Source organism: Anneissia japonica, unplaced genomic scaffold, assembly GCF_011630105.1.
Source record: "Anneissia japonica isolate Jap-2015-1 unplaced genomic scaffold, ASM1163010v1 scaffold493_len2256704_cov171, whole genome shotgun sequence".
NCBI classification, from domain to species: domain Eukaryota; kingdom Metazoa; phylum Echinodermata; class Crinoidea; order Comatulida; family Comatulidae; genus Anneissia; species Anneissia japonica.
Window position 1 is genome coordinate 841,341 of NW_022727062.1, and position 17,644 is coordinate 858,984.

Genomic DNA, 17,644 nt, shown 5'->3' on the forward strand with positions numbered 1-17,644 from the left:
ATATATATGTGTGTGTGTGTGTGTGTAATAGTATAGCATTGTTATATAATAAATATTGGACAGCATTTTTAAAAGTACTAGCGTGAGCCATGGGAGGCTTCACTCAAGTATTTCTTGCATATATTGAGACTGTGAAGGATTCCGTGGCTCGAGCCCAGGATTTTCCCAATGGGGGAGGGGACAGGGCGAGGGAAGTGATTAATGGGGTGATCCCCGAGATATGACAAATGGTTATTTAATCGATTTTAGAGTCTGCTGACATGTAAAAAAATGTGATTTTTTTCTCCCTGACAAATTCTGTTTTTCTCCCCGACCGGGTTGGGGGAGGGGGGAGGCAGCTCTCCCCAACAATTTCCCCCAAAACCACACCGGCGCCCCTGCTCTCTTATATTCCAATATAGGCCTACTTATAAAAAAATGTCTTACGGATATTAGGTGGAACGGGATAATCTTTAGATTCACACGTCTGCACTCCAACGTCTTTTTGACGAGGCATTTCTTGAATAGTAAACTCTTTCTTCGCAATCATTTTTTCTTTAATGATTCACCTCTTCAATAATTTTCCTGAAGTTGTCTGCTTCAAGTTTATTTGTACGAATGTTTTATGTAGGTAAATGCAAGCAGTGCCAGTCAGAGCTAATGTTTCCCGTATGTAGTGGTAGATGCAAGCACAGGTCACTAGAGCAAGGAAACTCAACATCTGTCTTAAATTATCTAACATCTGAATATTTTTCTGGATACATAATATAATACAAAATATATTAATTGAATTGTTATAATATAAAAAATATAAATAAAATAATAATGCAAATATATGTATATTAATGTTATCATATATTGTGACCCTTTAGCATATTGATATGAGATGTATGTTAAATAGGTGGGAATTTCCCAGATAGTAGAGGGACTATTTATCGACAAGTGACTTATCCCCACAAAACCTAAACAAGGTGGCAAAAATAATAAAACATGTGTTTATGTTTATTGTTATATAATACTATTCTATAAATAATTAGCTATAGAATGATGTACAGTATAACTTTATAGGTTTAACTTTCTTCCAGTAATTATTTGAGTAGTTGAATTTAATGTTTCAATGTTTAGAAGTAAGTCTAGCTATAGGAAAGATGATTTATTCATTAATTATATAATTATCAGTTATAATGAATAGCACAAGCTTTGACTGCATTATGTATGATGCCTTATTGCCACTTTCATGCATGACTGCACAAAGCGAACGATTACAAAATGCACTTAGCAACAACCCTAAAACAAATGCACGTAAAACAAAATTGTAGTTTCCAGACATATTTCAATTTGCTTTAATGAAACATCTCTTTAAAAATAACAAAACAAAAATGCCATGTTTTACCTTTTTAGTTATCTGGTACAGTATATTAATAACTGTTGGAAATGGAGACTTGAGTAGGCATATGGGCCCACATTATACAGAACATTTAATTAAATAGTGGCCTCCAAACCCTTTTCTTTCGCACGGTCACTTTAGGACATTCTTGATAATGATACGATGTGATATAGCTGCCCCTAACTGTGATTTGCAGTAACTATTTTGATGATCATTCCAATGTTGCTAATACATTTATTTGTTATAATTAAAACCTTATCAAGTTTCGAATATTGCCAGTACCTAACATTTAAAAATATTTTTCACACAGGGCATGTTGCTATAAACAGCCGTCTGGATTGATTGAACCATAATACTGTAAATGGCTTTATGACGATTGTATACCCCTGTCAGTCCATTGCTATGTCCCAAGCTATGTCTCACAATCAGACCTAAATTCAACGCACATTTACATAAATTAGTTAACTATATAATAAGGTGTGTCCACACCATGCGCTGATTACTGCTGCATTACTATGCATTTGATACAATGAACAGACTAAAGCCCTGTCCAGACTATCAAATTTTATAGACAAAAACATGTGACATGCCTAAATATGGGCATGATGACATCGCATCAAGACCATATATAGGCACATCATGACTTTATATGGACATACAACAGTTTTTTTAAAAGAAAATTTGATAATCTGGAAAGGAATTAATAGTATGATAAGTGCATAAAAAATTAATGCCATGACAATATTATTGCTATTTTTAGTGATAATTTAACAGTGTTAGAAATATTTTATATATTAGGCAAACTTAATCTGATATTATTATCACATTGTTATTATTATTATTATTATTATTATTATTATTTTTTGTATATATATATATTTTTTTTGTATTCTTCATGTTTACTATATTTATGTATCCGTTCGATGTTTGTGTTCCCTCCTGCAAGTGGCGAATTTTATGTTTGCTGTTGGCTGGGATAATAAATAAATAAAATACATATAAACTAATTCCTCCATGATCAAACAATAGGGATCAACAACTGAATTATATACACGAACTACATGTTTCATGAATTTAAATGACAGGTTGCAAACTGTTATTATAGTAAATGCAAGTACAATATTATATAAAACCTACATACCTAACTGTTTACTAGAAAACACTCTGTAGCATAAACTTTAATATTGAAGGTCACACTTATTCGACATGATTATCAACTGAAGTCATAATTATACTTAATCTATTTAAACAATACTCAACATATACTCTTGACAGAGGACATAATCATTCACTCCTCAACACAACAGGCATCATGGATACCATATGTGGCTACAGTATAGGCCTATAGAACAACAGTGGAGCATAGAACTGCAAGTGGACTGGCTAGTGTGGGGACGGGTGGTAAACAAACCTATATTAAATTGAGTTTGTGAGTGTATTGTAAAAAAAAAATCAAAAAAAAAAATCGGGTCGGTGGCCTTTTTGATAGTAGAGTGGGGATGCTAACCAATTATTTTATTTTACATGGCCTTATCAACTGAAGTCATAATTATACTTAATCTATTTAAACAATACTCAACATATACTCTTGAAAGAGGATAAGATTATTACTCTTATTGTAGCATAATCGATTCTACATTAAAAAACAAGTGGACAAAATCCTTAATCAAAATATAACAGAAAACAATTATTATTGTTGAAATTGAATATTTTATATATTTGTCGTACACAATATGTACTGCATTATTATTAACAATGCTTTTGTATATCAACAAATAGTAACATTATGATTATGTAGTGTAATTGGATTTATATAGTTCAGGACAAGTCATCACACATATTTCAACATCTTTAAAATCTGTTAAATGCAAAAACACATCAAATTCAAATGCTTTACTATTCTTGACTCCACCCACAATATCAACCTAAAATAAAAGCCCTTTACATTGCGACTTGTAAGCCGTTTGTCCTATATGCAATATTCCGCAAGTGCACATAAATAATGCAATAGGCCTAAACTCTTTGGAGAGTGTAGGGGATTGTACTGCCAATCACCACCACAAGGACTCGGCTAGAAGTAAGTCTTCTTTGGAATTTTGTGGGTTGTCATTGGTGTTTATTGTCAATAGTCTCATCTAATCCACTTTATGTCTGATCTACACCTAAAAAATGGTACCAACCATTCCCGTTAGTCGCTCACATGGGCTGTATAAACCAGTACACCCGGGTAACAGCCAAATTATACACTTGGCTTAATTCAATTTAGAGTTCTTATTCTATGCCTTGTTCCACCACTACAACCATAGGATCCAATGACAGGGGTAGTAATGAGAAGCAGTTAGAAGCCTTGATGGCATAAAGTGCTATATTATTCTAACATATTATTATCTTTATTATTCAACCAATTATAGTTAAAATTTATGAATCCTGGAGAATGTCTATAGAATTGATCTCTGGTGACCCTCATTTATTTGTACTTGGAATAAAATGATGACAATCTTGCAGCTGATAAGTACTTCCAGATTTGAATCTCATCTTAGCAAAGCCATCTTTATCTTCAAGAAGGTAAACCCATTTGGTACCTGAAAAAGCAAATAAAAAACAATGTACAATAGTGAAAGTCACAATAAACTATCTTCGTTGGGCTAACATATTATTTCAAATTTGATTTGCATTCTCTATTGGACATATTAATAATTGTGGATTATGGCAGGCTGCAATGACAATTTTGATGCCTCAATAAGAAGCAACACAAGAAGTGGTGACCGTGGTTTAGTGGTTTATCTGCTTAAATAGTGGCTTCAACAAATTCTTTGATTTGACTCCTATAGCAGATTGTTTTGGGTATGAAAGAATCCCTGGAGGTTATTGATGACATCATCCACATAATGTTAAAGTGATGACACAATGATGATAATGATGACGATGATGATGATGATAATTATGGCAATGGCAATAATGATGCTGCTGCTTATATATATGATATTTTATTAGCAATTAGTATTATTCTTACCAATTTTAATCTCAACTTCAGACATCCTGAATGCCTTTTTCACATCACCAACTGCCAGGTAACATTCTGACTCAAGTACAAATGATTTATAGATACAAATTCCTCTATTAGAATAATAAAGTTGAATTAAAGCTGCAGGAAAATTACAAATAAAGACTGTAACAGCCATAGTTTGTTGTATCATTGGTCAGGAGACAGCACTTGGTTTGTGTTTGGATTTGTGTAGGTTATGCTCTGATATCTGCTATTGATATCCCTATATTTATTACATTAATTAGAGTTAGTGAAACTAACAGTCACCAAGGTGAAGAAACTCAAAAATAGTTTAGTAGTTACATTTAGTGGTTAATTGACCGATGCAAAGAATGCAGACCCAAGAACTAGGTCTCTATCCTGCATTCCAACAAGATGATGATGTACCCAAATGAATTATGAATATTCATTAACACTTGTATATATGATGTACCAATCAGTAAAATAAACACTTCTACATACATTATTGTAGATACAATCTGTTTGTGTATTGTATGTGTCGCAAGCATGGCTACTCCACCTATCACTACACAAATTACAGTACAACAGTTTCAGTTCATTAATTTAGCATGAGCAGAGTACCTATAGTCAAAGGTCAGAAATGTCATTTCCATTCACTTTTGGACAAAAGAGTCATAAATGCAAATAGAAACACACACTGAAAAATTTGAGGCTAAAATTAGGTCTCTAGGACCTACAGTTTTGGAAATATGGATATGCTGTGTATCTAGGGTCAAAGGTCAGAATTGCCATTTCTGGTCAAATTTGGCCAAAATGTTGCATTAGAGAAAATAGAAACATGTTTGTTCTGAACAATCTGAAATGAAAATTCTTTATGATTCTCCGTTGCCAAAATATATGAATCAATGAAAATGTACGTACTTTATCTACAATTGTTGCATAAGTACTCTAACCTTCAATTCTTACACCCAATGTTTTTTGGGTTTAACTTATTCACCTAATTCATCTCTCATAGTTCCAAATAATACATATAAAAATGTCTTACGGGCAGATTCTGCAAGTGGATAATTGTTGGATTCCCACTGCACTCCAACATCTTTTTGAGGAAGAATTTCTTGAATATTAATCAATTCCTTCGCACTGATTTCTTCTTTAATATTCATCTCTTCAATGATTTTCTTGTTGCCTGCTTCAAATTTACTTGGAAGAATGTCTTGTGCAGGTAGATGCAAACACTGTATATCAGAGCTAATGTTTTCTGCATGTAGTGGTACATGCAAGCATAGGTCAGAGCAAGGTAACTCAACAACTTTCCTAAATGATTTAACATCTGAAAGGGTTTCTGGATAGAAAACAAACAAACAAAAAATAATAAATAAAAAACAAAATATAATTTAATTAAAATGATGATAATAATATCAAAAATATACATAAAATACTACTACTAATAATAATAAAAAAAATAATATTCACATAACATATTGTGACCTTTGAATATATGATTATGAGATGTATTTCAAATGAGTTGGAATTTCCCAGATAGTAGAGGATGGTAATAGTGATATGTGACTTATTCCTACAAAGTCTGTGAAGAAGGAGGCAAAATATTAAACATGTTTTAATTTTATATAATTATATTCATAAACAATGAGCTATAGAATAATTTCCTGTAATTAATTATGAGAAATTGAAGTATCAATATTTGAGTCCAGTAGAAGAGATTGTTTTTAATTATATAATTATCAATATTTAATAGCACAAGTTTAAATTACATACTTGGCACAGTTAATCCAGCATAACTGCACAGAGTGAACAATTATTACAAAATGCACTTAGCAACAAACCTAATGCACATACAAAAAATGTTAGTTTCCATGTGCATGTTTAAATTTGCTTTAATGAAACATTTCTTTACAAATAACAAAACAAAAAATGACCTTTCTAACCTTTGACCCTATTTACCTTGTATATTAATAATCGTTGGTCATAGACTTGAGTAAGCCGAGCCACAAATTATACAGAAAATACAAGTTATGAAATACAGTCGTTCCCAACCCTATTTTTATTCACATTGACACTTTTGGACAATGTCAATGATATACAGATCCCCACATTTTAATTTACTTTACTTATTGTATTTTATTAAAGGATAATGTGATGATATAATATATTCACCAATAAACCTCAATGATCCATAGCAATTACAACATTATTGAAAACGGCCCCTATTATGATTTACAGTAATAATTGCAAGACTAGAAATGATGAAACTATACAGTATCTGTATTTAAATATTCTTTTTGTTAAAACTCATGAATATAAAACAAGTTATTCAAAATTGGATACCTATGTGCACTTTTGCCACTTTTGTTATGCTTAGATTTCTTTCGTCTTAAAGCTACTTTAAACATAAATGTAATTGCTCAGTAGGCTCCCCTGGGCCTGTAACCTAGGAAATATGAACTTGTAACCCTGGTATTAAGAGAGCTTATTAATAAAAAGTACAAATTGTGTGTCAAATGTCAAAAACAAATTGCAGGATAAATTGGATCTATGGCTCAAGTTGTTGAATGTCAAAAACAATTTGCAGGATAAATTGGATTTATGGCTCACTATATATACTAGTCTACATTTTATTAAACTTGCCAGACTACAAAATTAAAGCCTGAAATTTATCATCATAGGACATGGATATAAATCCACCAAAGATAGAAAATGTATGAGATGCGTTGGCTTTTAAGGCTTAACACTTATACACAGGGTCTGAACAAAGACCTTGGTATTTTGAGCGGCTACATGTTCATTAAACAATAACAAATTAGCTAAGAGATATTAAACTAATCCAACTAATTATTCTTTCAAAGGTGCCGCATTGGCCAGACTGCCTATTGTGCCGATCGTTTTGTTTATCTTGTTTATAATCTAGCTACCTAGGCCTGTTTTTTTACTATACCAACACACAACTTTTACTGGTTGGCCAGTTATTCTTCCTGGTAATATTGACAGCTAAAACAGCTTTGGGAGAACTACGTTTGAAAGTCTTGATGGAAAACTCATTGTCCTGGACTTTTGATACACTAGATAGTTATATTTCTGCATCTAATATGGTTATTTCATAGTATTTTATTCTATTTCCGTATTTCCCTAATAAAACCAAAATGTCTGCAACTACGGAAGATCTGTAGTTGCAGATCAACTTAATATAAGAACACTGACCTTCCAGAAAAATGTTTACCGCAATTTGATATTACGAGGCAAACAATAGCGATTAAAGAATTTGTATGATTATGGAGATAGAAGTCTGTCACTGTACCTTTTTTAATGGTCAGTTTTCTAAGGTTGATGTCAACCGATGCAAACTGATATGTGTGCAGGAAAGCTCTATCCTGATGCAGCTGGTCACTTTTGGCAGACATCACCATTACATCACCAGATGGCATCGCTGCCAAACCTACAGGTTTTTCATCTGGAGGCAGCTCCTTCAGATTATGATAGAGTATTGTAAGATATGGGTGATATGAAATTCTATATTAACTAAAATAACTTCATTAGGGCTATTAGTTAATAAATTAATTATAACACTACCATACTACCACTACTCATTACTACTAAAAATACTACCACCATCACTACGTAAATTATAATAACAAAAAATAATTATAACAGTAATAATAATAATAATAATAATAATAATAATAATAATAATAATAATAATAATAATAATAATAATAATAATACAGGTACAGTATTTTACATGTGTCTTAATGCTGTATGTTTCTCATTCTCTTCCACATCAATGAATTTTTTAAGAATGTATAATACATGTAGATACATAAACATTAGGTATAGTGATATATTTTAAACATAGTAAATTATTATGCTGTCTGTTGTAATATACAGTATTTGTAAATTTTATAATGCAATTTTATATGAATTGAATTAAGAGTGATTTGAAATTATATCAAAAGAATCTAAAAGAGGAAAAGTAAATTGAAATGAGGAGAATTAAGAGCAAGTGTCACCGGACACTTACCAAGTTATCTTTTTGCGTTAGCTCGTGCTTCCAATTGAATACAGGAAGTCTAGGTTGAGAGTTGCTTCCAACAACTATACAATGACATCCTGGCTGAAATGATATAATTTTAATACACTCTTCAATTATCTAATTCATTAAATCTTTAATTCAATCTCAACTCTTATTACTGCATAATCCATCAGGGGCTATTATTTATCTACCCAAAACAACAGTACAAAATACAAAGGCAAGACAAAAAATAAAACATATGTCTAAATGGATACAATTTATCATGGGGTATGTCCTATTGACTCGCATACACCACCCTATTAAATCTAGCCATCCAAGGGTTGGGAAGTTACCCCACTAAGGTCCTAATAATAATGACACGCACACCCCAACCCATATTTATTAACATGAGATTTGAAATGCGTGACTATACACCAATCGGCTGGGGATGGGGGACCACCAGGGCCCCTGTGGGAATTCAGGGTTCAGTCACATATTATCAATGGTTGGTTGTGCCAATGAACGCGCAAGACCTCACAAGCCTCCTAGATTCTACTAAGTGCGTGGTTGGCTGGGTTGCTTTGGTTGGGAAAGAGAAAATTTCTCGGTGAATTGATTCTCGAAATAGACAACGAAAGCCTTCTTATGACTCAAGTTAATGCATGACTGTTTATATAATTTTTAATAAAACCATTTCTTCGAATTTTAAATACATTTTTACCTGAATTCGTGGTAATTAAGTGATCACACATAGACTTGTGCTAAATGCATGACAAATTTATGATAATCTAAAATTACATTAAAATGCGGGACTGTCCCGTTTGTAACCATGCAGCCTAACCAGACTATGCATCCGTTGTTTCGGTGGTAGGTACTTTACTCTGCAGAGGTCTTATCTAAAAAACATGAAGTGCCTGTTGAATGGAATTTGGAGGGCAAATATTTTGTATTCATCACAAGTCTGATCAAAATAAAGTCAGTTAAAATCTGACAGATAAAAATTATAAATAAGTTTCTGATATTTACCATGTACAGCAGAAGATCAGGATTAATAATACATGGTACCCTCACTTTTGAGACACTGTTTTCATGTTTCAAATCAAAAATTATTAAATAGCTGGAATCTTTAACATTTTCCTGCAAATAATAAGAAAAGAGTCAAATTAAATATAATTTCCACAAATAATATACCAAAAACCACAAATGTAATATAGGAATTTCAATTGTTGGTATTACTGTATTAACTGAAGACAATTCACAAAATCAAGTTACAGTATTGTAAATATTTATTTTATGTATATATACATTTAGTTGACTTTAATTATATATCATAATTAGATTAATTATAGTATTGGAAATGGTACACCAGTCCTAGAACTTCTACTGTTCTTTGATTAGGGTTGTAGTGAACCTTTACTTTTCCTAGCACAAAAGTAGACTAATATTGCATGAGCAAAAAGAGAGTGTAAATAGCCAGTAGAATGCAGGTGGACTGTGTAACCAATATGTCACACATCCCTCTCTAAAAACGGAGGCATAAAGAAAAAAAAAAACTGAGCATGGAGCTCAGTTTCAAATTCTCGTAATCTCGAAAGATCTGATGAGGGCAGTATAATAGAGGCGATTGAGCTACAAAAGATCTATTATCAATCGACTATTATTCAGCCGAGCGTTTTTACAGCTCCTCATTAGGGCAGTCTAATAGAGGAAGTAGAGCTAAAAAAGATCTATTAATCAATCAGCCTCATGAGGGCAGTGTAACAGAGGCAGTAGAGCTAAAAAAGATTTATTAATTAATCAACTATTAATCAATCAGCCACGTGTTCCTAGAGATCATCATCGCAGCAAAAAATTATATTTCTAAAGCACATTCTCAGGTTGAAAAATCCTTTACGAACTGTCAGAGATCATCAGTAAATGTAACATACAGAAAACTTCCAAAAGTTAACAGCTTAAATATCGGTTGTCTAATTCCAATGGCTGAACACCCAATCCAAATGAGAGAATGGTATTCATACCTTTGACTCCAAAGTTTAATGAGCCTAAAATAAACTGATCAACATTAACTGGGTCAAACAATATGCTTACTGAGAATATCGTAGATTATAGATACCTTTTGTTTTCTTGTAAAATGTAAAAGATCTGTTGAACTGTGTCCTTTGCATTCTGTATCTACAGTCCTTATACTTGTCAAATCAAGTATATTCTGCCTGCGTTTATCGTCACTAATCCTACAAGACTCGTATTCCCCAGACGTCTCTGAAGAGATTCTTGCATTCTGATTAACCTTACCACTTTCGTCTGACGTCCTGACACGCTGGACACCAGAAAGAGTCTGCATGGAGCCTTGCTTAGCAGCTTTGGACAACAACTCAGTAAGGTCGATAGATCCTTTGCTTTTCAAGTCTAATTTATCTCTTAACAATGATGCAATTGTTTTTTCTTGGTGACTATTCGCCTGAAGCACTTCAATGCATCCAACATCAAATGGAATCTTGGAAGCAGCTTTTGCACTACCATCATCAGATCTGTTTTCAGAGGATTCATGTTCTGATTCATGATACCTCCTCATTCTTTTATCAGTGAGTGGCAAACTCTTCTCACCTATTGTTGATAGTTCATTTCCTTTGATTTCTGGAACTGCAAACATATCATCTCCTGATGTCATAATCAGACGTTCAAGAGGGAGATCAGTTGCTATTGCAACCAATTCACTTGATATTGCCACAATATTGCGTATTCCACCAATTCTGAAAGAGAAGACAAAGTGTAGAGTACAGTTGCGGTGCCAGCGTCTGAAATCTGGGCGGGGGGTGGGGAAGTGAGGGGGGTAAGGTAAAATTTTAGGGGGTGGGGGAAATATGTCTTCCCATAGCAGACCGGAGATATAATTTAAGCTAAGAGATAAGGAAAAGTTAACAACATTGTTGGTATAGATCATGATAAGCACACTACTGGATAAGCAACTGCCCTGCATCAACTTCACTAAAGTGATTGATATGATTGGAGGAAGGGGAAACAGAGTACAGGAAAATATCTGTGGGAGGATGCCCCTTCCCTCCCCCTGTGCCTCTACTGGTAGACTATGTAAACTTTCAGTGTGAAATATATACTGTTTGTATTCTTTTTTTGTGAATACTGTTTATCATTTTTTATCCAACTGCTGGCACAAGGACCAAAGATAATCCTTCACAAGAAAAACATTACACGAGATGTTCTACATCAGAGGTGGGAATAAAAATCGGTCGGAGGGCCAAAGTGACTTTTTCATTTAACTCCAAGGGGCGCACCCAAACTTTGATGTTTCCAGCGGGCATCCAAAATCCTCCAAGCACTGCTTTTACACCACTTTATCTTCAGTTGTAATGTTCGGTATGTGGGGCTGTAAAAAAACAAGGTGTTTTCTAGCCAATGTTGCTTGACGGGCCGCACAAATAGCGGGCTGCAAAAAAATCGGTCAGATCGCATTTTGCCCATCTGGGCTCTACATAAGCTTGGCACACACTGCGTCTGATGGTCGACAGCTGACACGATTCTATGGAGAATGTAACTGTGATGCGCGCACAATGGATCAATTTTAATGACGATCCACTCAGACTGCAACTGACAAACAGCAGACGGCATCACAACCTCTATTGCTTTAAAAATTTCAATACAGAATTATTTAAATGACATACTCATCTTGTAGTCCAAATTCGTAAACTTCAGATGCAGAAGAATCGTCCCAGCTAAATACCTAAATAAAAATGAAAAAGCTATATTACTATATGAATGATTCTTAATTAATTAAAATATGATTTTAAAATATAAAACAAAGGTTTTAATTGGTTTGCGAAATTCATTTTGGCCTACTTACACTGATTACAGCCTATCTGAGAATAGCTAAGGACTGTATGATTTCCATGAAGAATAGCAAATGGAATGTGCAGAAAACTACCCCACCCTCTCCCCCAACCAAAAAAAAAAAAACAAAAAAAAAAACAGACCTTGATGTTGCTTAGTTTTTTCCCAAAATATCACAGAGTTACCCAGTGATATTTCACATACTGATTTAGTTTTACATAACCTAAAAATTGTTAACTTGTTTCAATGTTGTAAATTTAAATTGCATGGTTAATTTTAATTCTATTGTTTATATTCTTAGGTATCTATTTTTTAACAAATCCAATTATTGCTCGTCTTTTTGTTAGTTTGATGTAATTTAGTGCAATGCCGCAATATCAATGTTTGTTAATAGTTTAATGATAAACCAGAACGAATGCATGAAAAAAAAAAAATTGTTACGTTACTATATTTCAAAATCGGTAAAAGCTAGGCACTCACTGCATCGTACGACAAATCCAACTCCACTTTCTGCGAGCGCTACACAACGCGACACTATCCGCTGATTGTTGGTGGCAGTGTGCACCATCATTCTAAACGATTCACTGTGCACGCATCGTGGCGTTGACTTCGTCATAGAACACCCGCCAGATGCAGCGAGTACCAGGCTATAGTGTGAACATTTGAAATACCTTCAGAGTGGAGTTGATTGCGATTATTAATTTCGTGCCATCTGGCATCCATACTCCCGTTTTGACTTGGCCGCCATTACATCTGAGTTTCTGCGTTTCTTTTGTAGCAACATTGAGAATGACAACGTGGTCTTTATGCAGAATGCAAATAACTGGTTTCCTGGTATGCCAAACACATCCTGAATTCCAAATAATATTATCAATTTATATTGATAAGAAGAGTATCAATAATAAATAAAATAATAGCAATAACAATAATAAACAATAACAAATAATGATATTAATATATTCATTAGTTTATTCGGTTTTTCACACATAAAACATATAGAGAACAAGTTAAAGGCAAGCATAGGAAAAAATTACAAAAGCACGGAAGGAGGCCTATATAAGGGAACGTTAAGCATAGGCCTCCTGTTTAGAAGTCGTCAAAAAAGAGTTAAGACACAAATTAAGTATAAAGTACATGCAAAATTATAAAAGCCAAAATAAGATGGTGATTTTATTATCATTAGAACTTAAAACTACAAATATAAAAATATTTCAGTTTTTTTTTTTACATAAATTCGAATCAAAACTTTGTTGCTTGCTAATAAATGTCACAAACACAATAACTTTTTTTGCCTATAATTACAAAGGTAAAAATAAGGATCATTTAAAACAATAATTGTATGGATAGTTATCACTAATAATCTATTATAACTTACCTGCTGATTTTGATTGTAGGTCAAAGGTTAAAACTTGAGTAAACACAGGTTTAGACTCACTAAAATAGATAAAAAGAGAATTCACAACTATATATGCAACTTAAAGAGAGATTAAAAAACACACAAAGTTTTTCTTCTATTCATCTTTTGTATATCTTTCGTAAACTGTCACTTGTTGACATTTTTTGGGGTCTGCAAATGTTGATGTGAACTTCTACAGAGACTAATCATTCTTCTTCTTTTTCATAAAACTGAACAAGCTTAATTCTAAGCCCTCTGGCAGCTGATGTAGGAGGCTATATAATGTGACTGTTATCACATAATCACAAGTACAAATACTACTTCTTGTATGTTGCCTTTTTGATTACCTGTCACTGCTTACTTTGAAGATATTGACCTGTGACCTGAGCTGAACGCTCAAGTAAACATTCATTGATGTTGCATTACTCCATGCCACACTCTCCACATTATCGCTGAAATGCAAAGTATATATTTGTCATAGTTACACTAAGATATAATTTATTCTTTATTAGTTAAAAGATCTGTGGCGCTGCAATGCGTCTATAGCGGGTCTCCAGGGCCCAGCCCGAATTTCTGATTTTATATTAGAATGAGGATCCATAAAGAATTATTATTATATCATTAATCGACAAAGGATATTAAACTGGGTTTAAACAATGTTGATGTTGTCATAGTAAAAATAAATAGTTTAGTTATAAATCTACATGATATCACATGATAATAAAACTACAATGGATTTACTGTATCTCAAATCTAATCAATAAATCAGTTAATAATTTAATCCATCAATCAAATAATAAAAAAATTAGTAACAAATTATATCAAAATAATCACTCACTCTACTACTAGTAGTAGGGTAGGCCTACTACTAGTGATTTATGATTTGTAAACTTTAATATTGCATTCCTTGTAGCACATAATACATTTTAAAAACAATAAAATTTACCTAAAAACACCCAATTTTGATGGCTTTGCAGGAACCAAGCCATCTGTACTGCACGCTACCAGGAGAACGGTGCTACCATCAAAAACAACAACTCCATAATAATGGTGAAATGCTGAGAATTAAAAAGGATACAGTAATAAAAAAAAGCAAAAATGCTGGAGACATATTCCGTATTATTACTTTCTTTAGTTTAAGTTGATGTAATCGGTGTGCTTTATCTTGGGCCATGAATATCTAGGCCTAATTGTACTTCAAAACAGAACTGCAACACCAGTTTTACTTTAATTCATTTTGAAATGGATGGTGGTGTTCAAAAAACAAGGTCCCCCCTAGGAAAGCTAGGCCTCCCTAGTAGGCCTAGCTGGCTAGGCTACAACAAGGGGTGCAGGTCAACTCGGCCACAAGTCAACTCGGCCACAGTCAACTCGGCCACAAGTCAACTCGGCCACAAGTCAACTCGGCCACAAAAAAATTGGCTACGTTCTACTCGGCCACAAGTCAACTCGGCCACAAGTCAACTCGGCCACAAGTTAAATAGTTTAGTTATAAATCTACATGATATCACATGATAATAAAACTACAATGGATTTACTGTATCTCAAATCTAATCAATAAATCAGTTAATAATTTAATCTATCAATCAAATAATAAAAAAATTAGTAACAAATTATATCAACTATTTAATAATCACTCACTCTATTTAAGCAAAGTAACAATCAATCGCTCATTTGATTATTAAATTAACCAATCAAGAAAATAATCAATTAATCAACCAATTAATTAGTCAAATATTTAATAATCACTCACTCTATTTAAGCAAAGTAGCTATCAATCGCTCATTTGATTATTAAATTAACAAATCAAGAAAATAATCAATTAATCAACCAATTAGTTAGTCAAACCGATAATCAATCAAGAATCAATCACTCAATTGATATTTATGACAATTCCAACAGACATTGCTGTTGACGTCAAAAGCAATAGACTCAGCAGATGTACAGGGCAAACTTTAAATTTATACTGTACGATATCAGTAGATGCTTTGAGGATGTTTTTTTTAACCCGAGAAAACGAAGCATAAAATTTGCAGAATTTGAGCCAACGAAATGAATGCAACACTGGGAGATGGGTAGGCCTACTAGTAATTTATGATTTGTAAACTTTAATATTGCATTCCTTGTAGCACATAATACATTTTAAAAACAATAACATTTACCTGAAAACACCCAATTTTGATGGCTTCCCAGGAACCAAGCCATCTGTACTGCACGCTACCAGAAGAACGGTGCTACCATCAAAAACAACAACTCCATAATAATGGTGAAATGCTGAGAATTAAAAAGGATACAGTAATAAAAAAAAAAGCAAAAATGCTGGAGACCTATTCCGTATTATTACTTTCTTTAGTTTAAGTTGATGTAATCGGTGTGCTTTCATCTTGGGCCATGAATATCTAGGCCTAATTGCACTTAAAAACAGAACTGCAAGACCAGTTTTACTTTAATTCATTTTGAAATGGATGGTGGTGTTCAAAAAACAAGGTCCACCCTAGGAAAGCTGGGACTACTAGGCCTCCCTAGTAGGCCTAGCTGGCTAGGCTACAACAAGTAGTAGTAGGCCTAGTACTCTAGTAGGAGGCCTAGCCTAACTAGGCCTACCTACCAGGGCCTAGACTAGTCTAAGTCTAGCCTATAGTATAGGTATGCTGGATTATAGACAGGCTTAAATTTACTAATGCCTTTTAATAAACAGTTTCAGACTTAGATAATGAACAGCTCCATTATCTAGACGCTACTAATTATCTAGGCCTATGGCCTAAACGACAAGTGCAATGCAGTCTACCTCTGCTTAGCCTATCTGAGCGGCCAGCGCTTGCCAACCGCCCTGTCTGTCGAGTAGGCCTAGCCTAGGCTTATTTACCTGTCATTTGAGGCAGAGGAGGCAAGTATTCCTGGTCTTAAAATAAGACTGATAAGTAGAAACATGATTAGGTTAGACAGTAACTTCTGCAATAACTGATATTACCTACCGTTAGACAAGTGGTTCAAATTGTTTGTTTTAATTCTGTGTTTACCAACAAACATGTCAATGGACGCCATGCTTGCTAGCTATAGAGAGCGTGTGCAGTGAAGTGTGTCGAAAGTTTGAATTTCGCGCTAATACGGTCCACTTTATGTAAGTTAGAAAAAAAAATATCTAAGAGGTGCACTGACAATGTTCAAATAAAATAAAACGAAAGCGACAAACAGAGAAAGTAATGCCATAGGCCTACTTATTTTTATTATAGTACCAATCAAAGTGTTCCTGAAGGGACCACTATTTGGACAATAACCCGAAATCGTAAAATACTTGGCAAGTAATTAGACCTAATGAATCTAAAAACGAGCTTTTAAGTTTGTTAATACTAAGAATGGTTTACATAACCAACGAAAACATTATATGTAAGAAATAGACTTACCGTCAATTTATGATTAATAATAATAATAATAATAATAATAATAATAATAATAATAATAATAATAATAATAATAATAATAATAATAATAATATCGAGCTTGTATAACAAAAAACATAGGCCTAATAAAAATTTGGAAATTATTAATACACAATTAATGTGGATTGAAATCTGATATGAACATAGGCCTGTAGGCCCTATACGTTATCTTAACAAGACATGAACAAAAATTAACCTCAGCATTAATGCGCCTCGTTTTCTCTTGTTGGTGGCGGATGTTCTATTGTGGCATTTTGTTGACTGAGCTGCTCTGGATGTGATGTGATGCATGGTGGCTCCCGAAATTTGCAGGGGGTCTGACATGTCCGACAAGGAGGTGGGGGGGGGGGGGGTGCGGACCAAGAGGCCGACTAGAGCCTCTCAGTCAGGGTCCCGGATGGAATAAAAATCCCTGGTAGTGTCCATGGGGAGAGTTTTTATACCTTTGTGGCCCAAATTGAGCTTTTAGACACCACAGGGATTGGAAATCAAAATTAACGTATTTGGATACAATAGGCAAATTAATACTTTTGGTCTGAAGTCCTTGTCCTGGCTCCGACGGGGGAGT

At 33.7% G+C, this 17,644-nt stretch overlaps 1 protein-coding gene and 1 long non-coding RNA gene across 2 annotated transcripts; both read right to left on the reverse strand.

The window, feature by feature from the left end:
* Nucleotides 1-1,292: 1,292 nt before the first annotated feature.
* LOC117113502 lies at nucleotides 1,293-4,491 on the reverse strand. Its single transcript, XR_004446221.1, has 2 exons — nucleotides 4,380-4,491; nucleotides 1,293-3,948 (listed from the first exon to the last, which is right to left on the reverse strand). It is a non-coding gene; the product is annotated as an uncharacterized LOC117113502 (long non-coding RNA).
* A 92-nt stretch (nucleotides 4,492-4,583) lies between these two features.
* LOC117113413 lies at nucleotides 4,584-16,702 on the reverse strand. Its single transcript, XM_033256735.1, has 11 exons — nucleotides 16,612-16,702; nucleotides 15,799-15,910; nucleotides 13,984-14,088; nucleotides 13,616-13,674; nucleotides 12,912-13,090; nucleotides 12,075-12,133; nucleotides 10,511-11,147; nucleotides 9,424-9,534; nucleotides 8,396-8,499; nucleotides 7,687-7,898; nucleotides 4,584-5,715 (listed from the first exon to the last, which is right to left on the reverse strand). The coding sequence occupies exons 1-11, from the start codon at nucleotides 16,679-16,681 to the stop codon at nucleotides 5,363-5,365; spliced, it is 2,001 nt and encodes a 666-aa protein (XP_033112626.1). The 5' UTR covers nucleotides 16,682-16,702; the 3' UTR covers nucleotides 4,584-5,362.
* Nucleotides 16,703-17,644: the final 942 nt, after the last annotated feature.

Bases quoted from the DNA above. Each gene is read 5' to 3' on its own strand.
- LOC117113413 (XM_033256735.1), bottom strand. From the start codon at position 16,681: ATGGCGTCCATTGACATGTTTGTTGGTAAACACAGAATTAAAACAAAC. The intron at 9,535-10,510 runs GTATCTATAATC...TATTATTTGCAG, and splicing joins ATTTTACAAGAAAACAAAAG to GAAAATGTTAAAGATTCCAG. The intron at 5,716-7,686 runs GTACAGTGACAG...TTTTCTATCCAG, and splicing joins AAAACTGACCATTAAAAAAG to AAACCCTTTCAGATGTTAAA.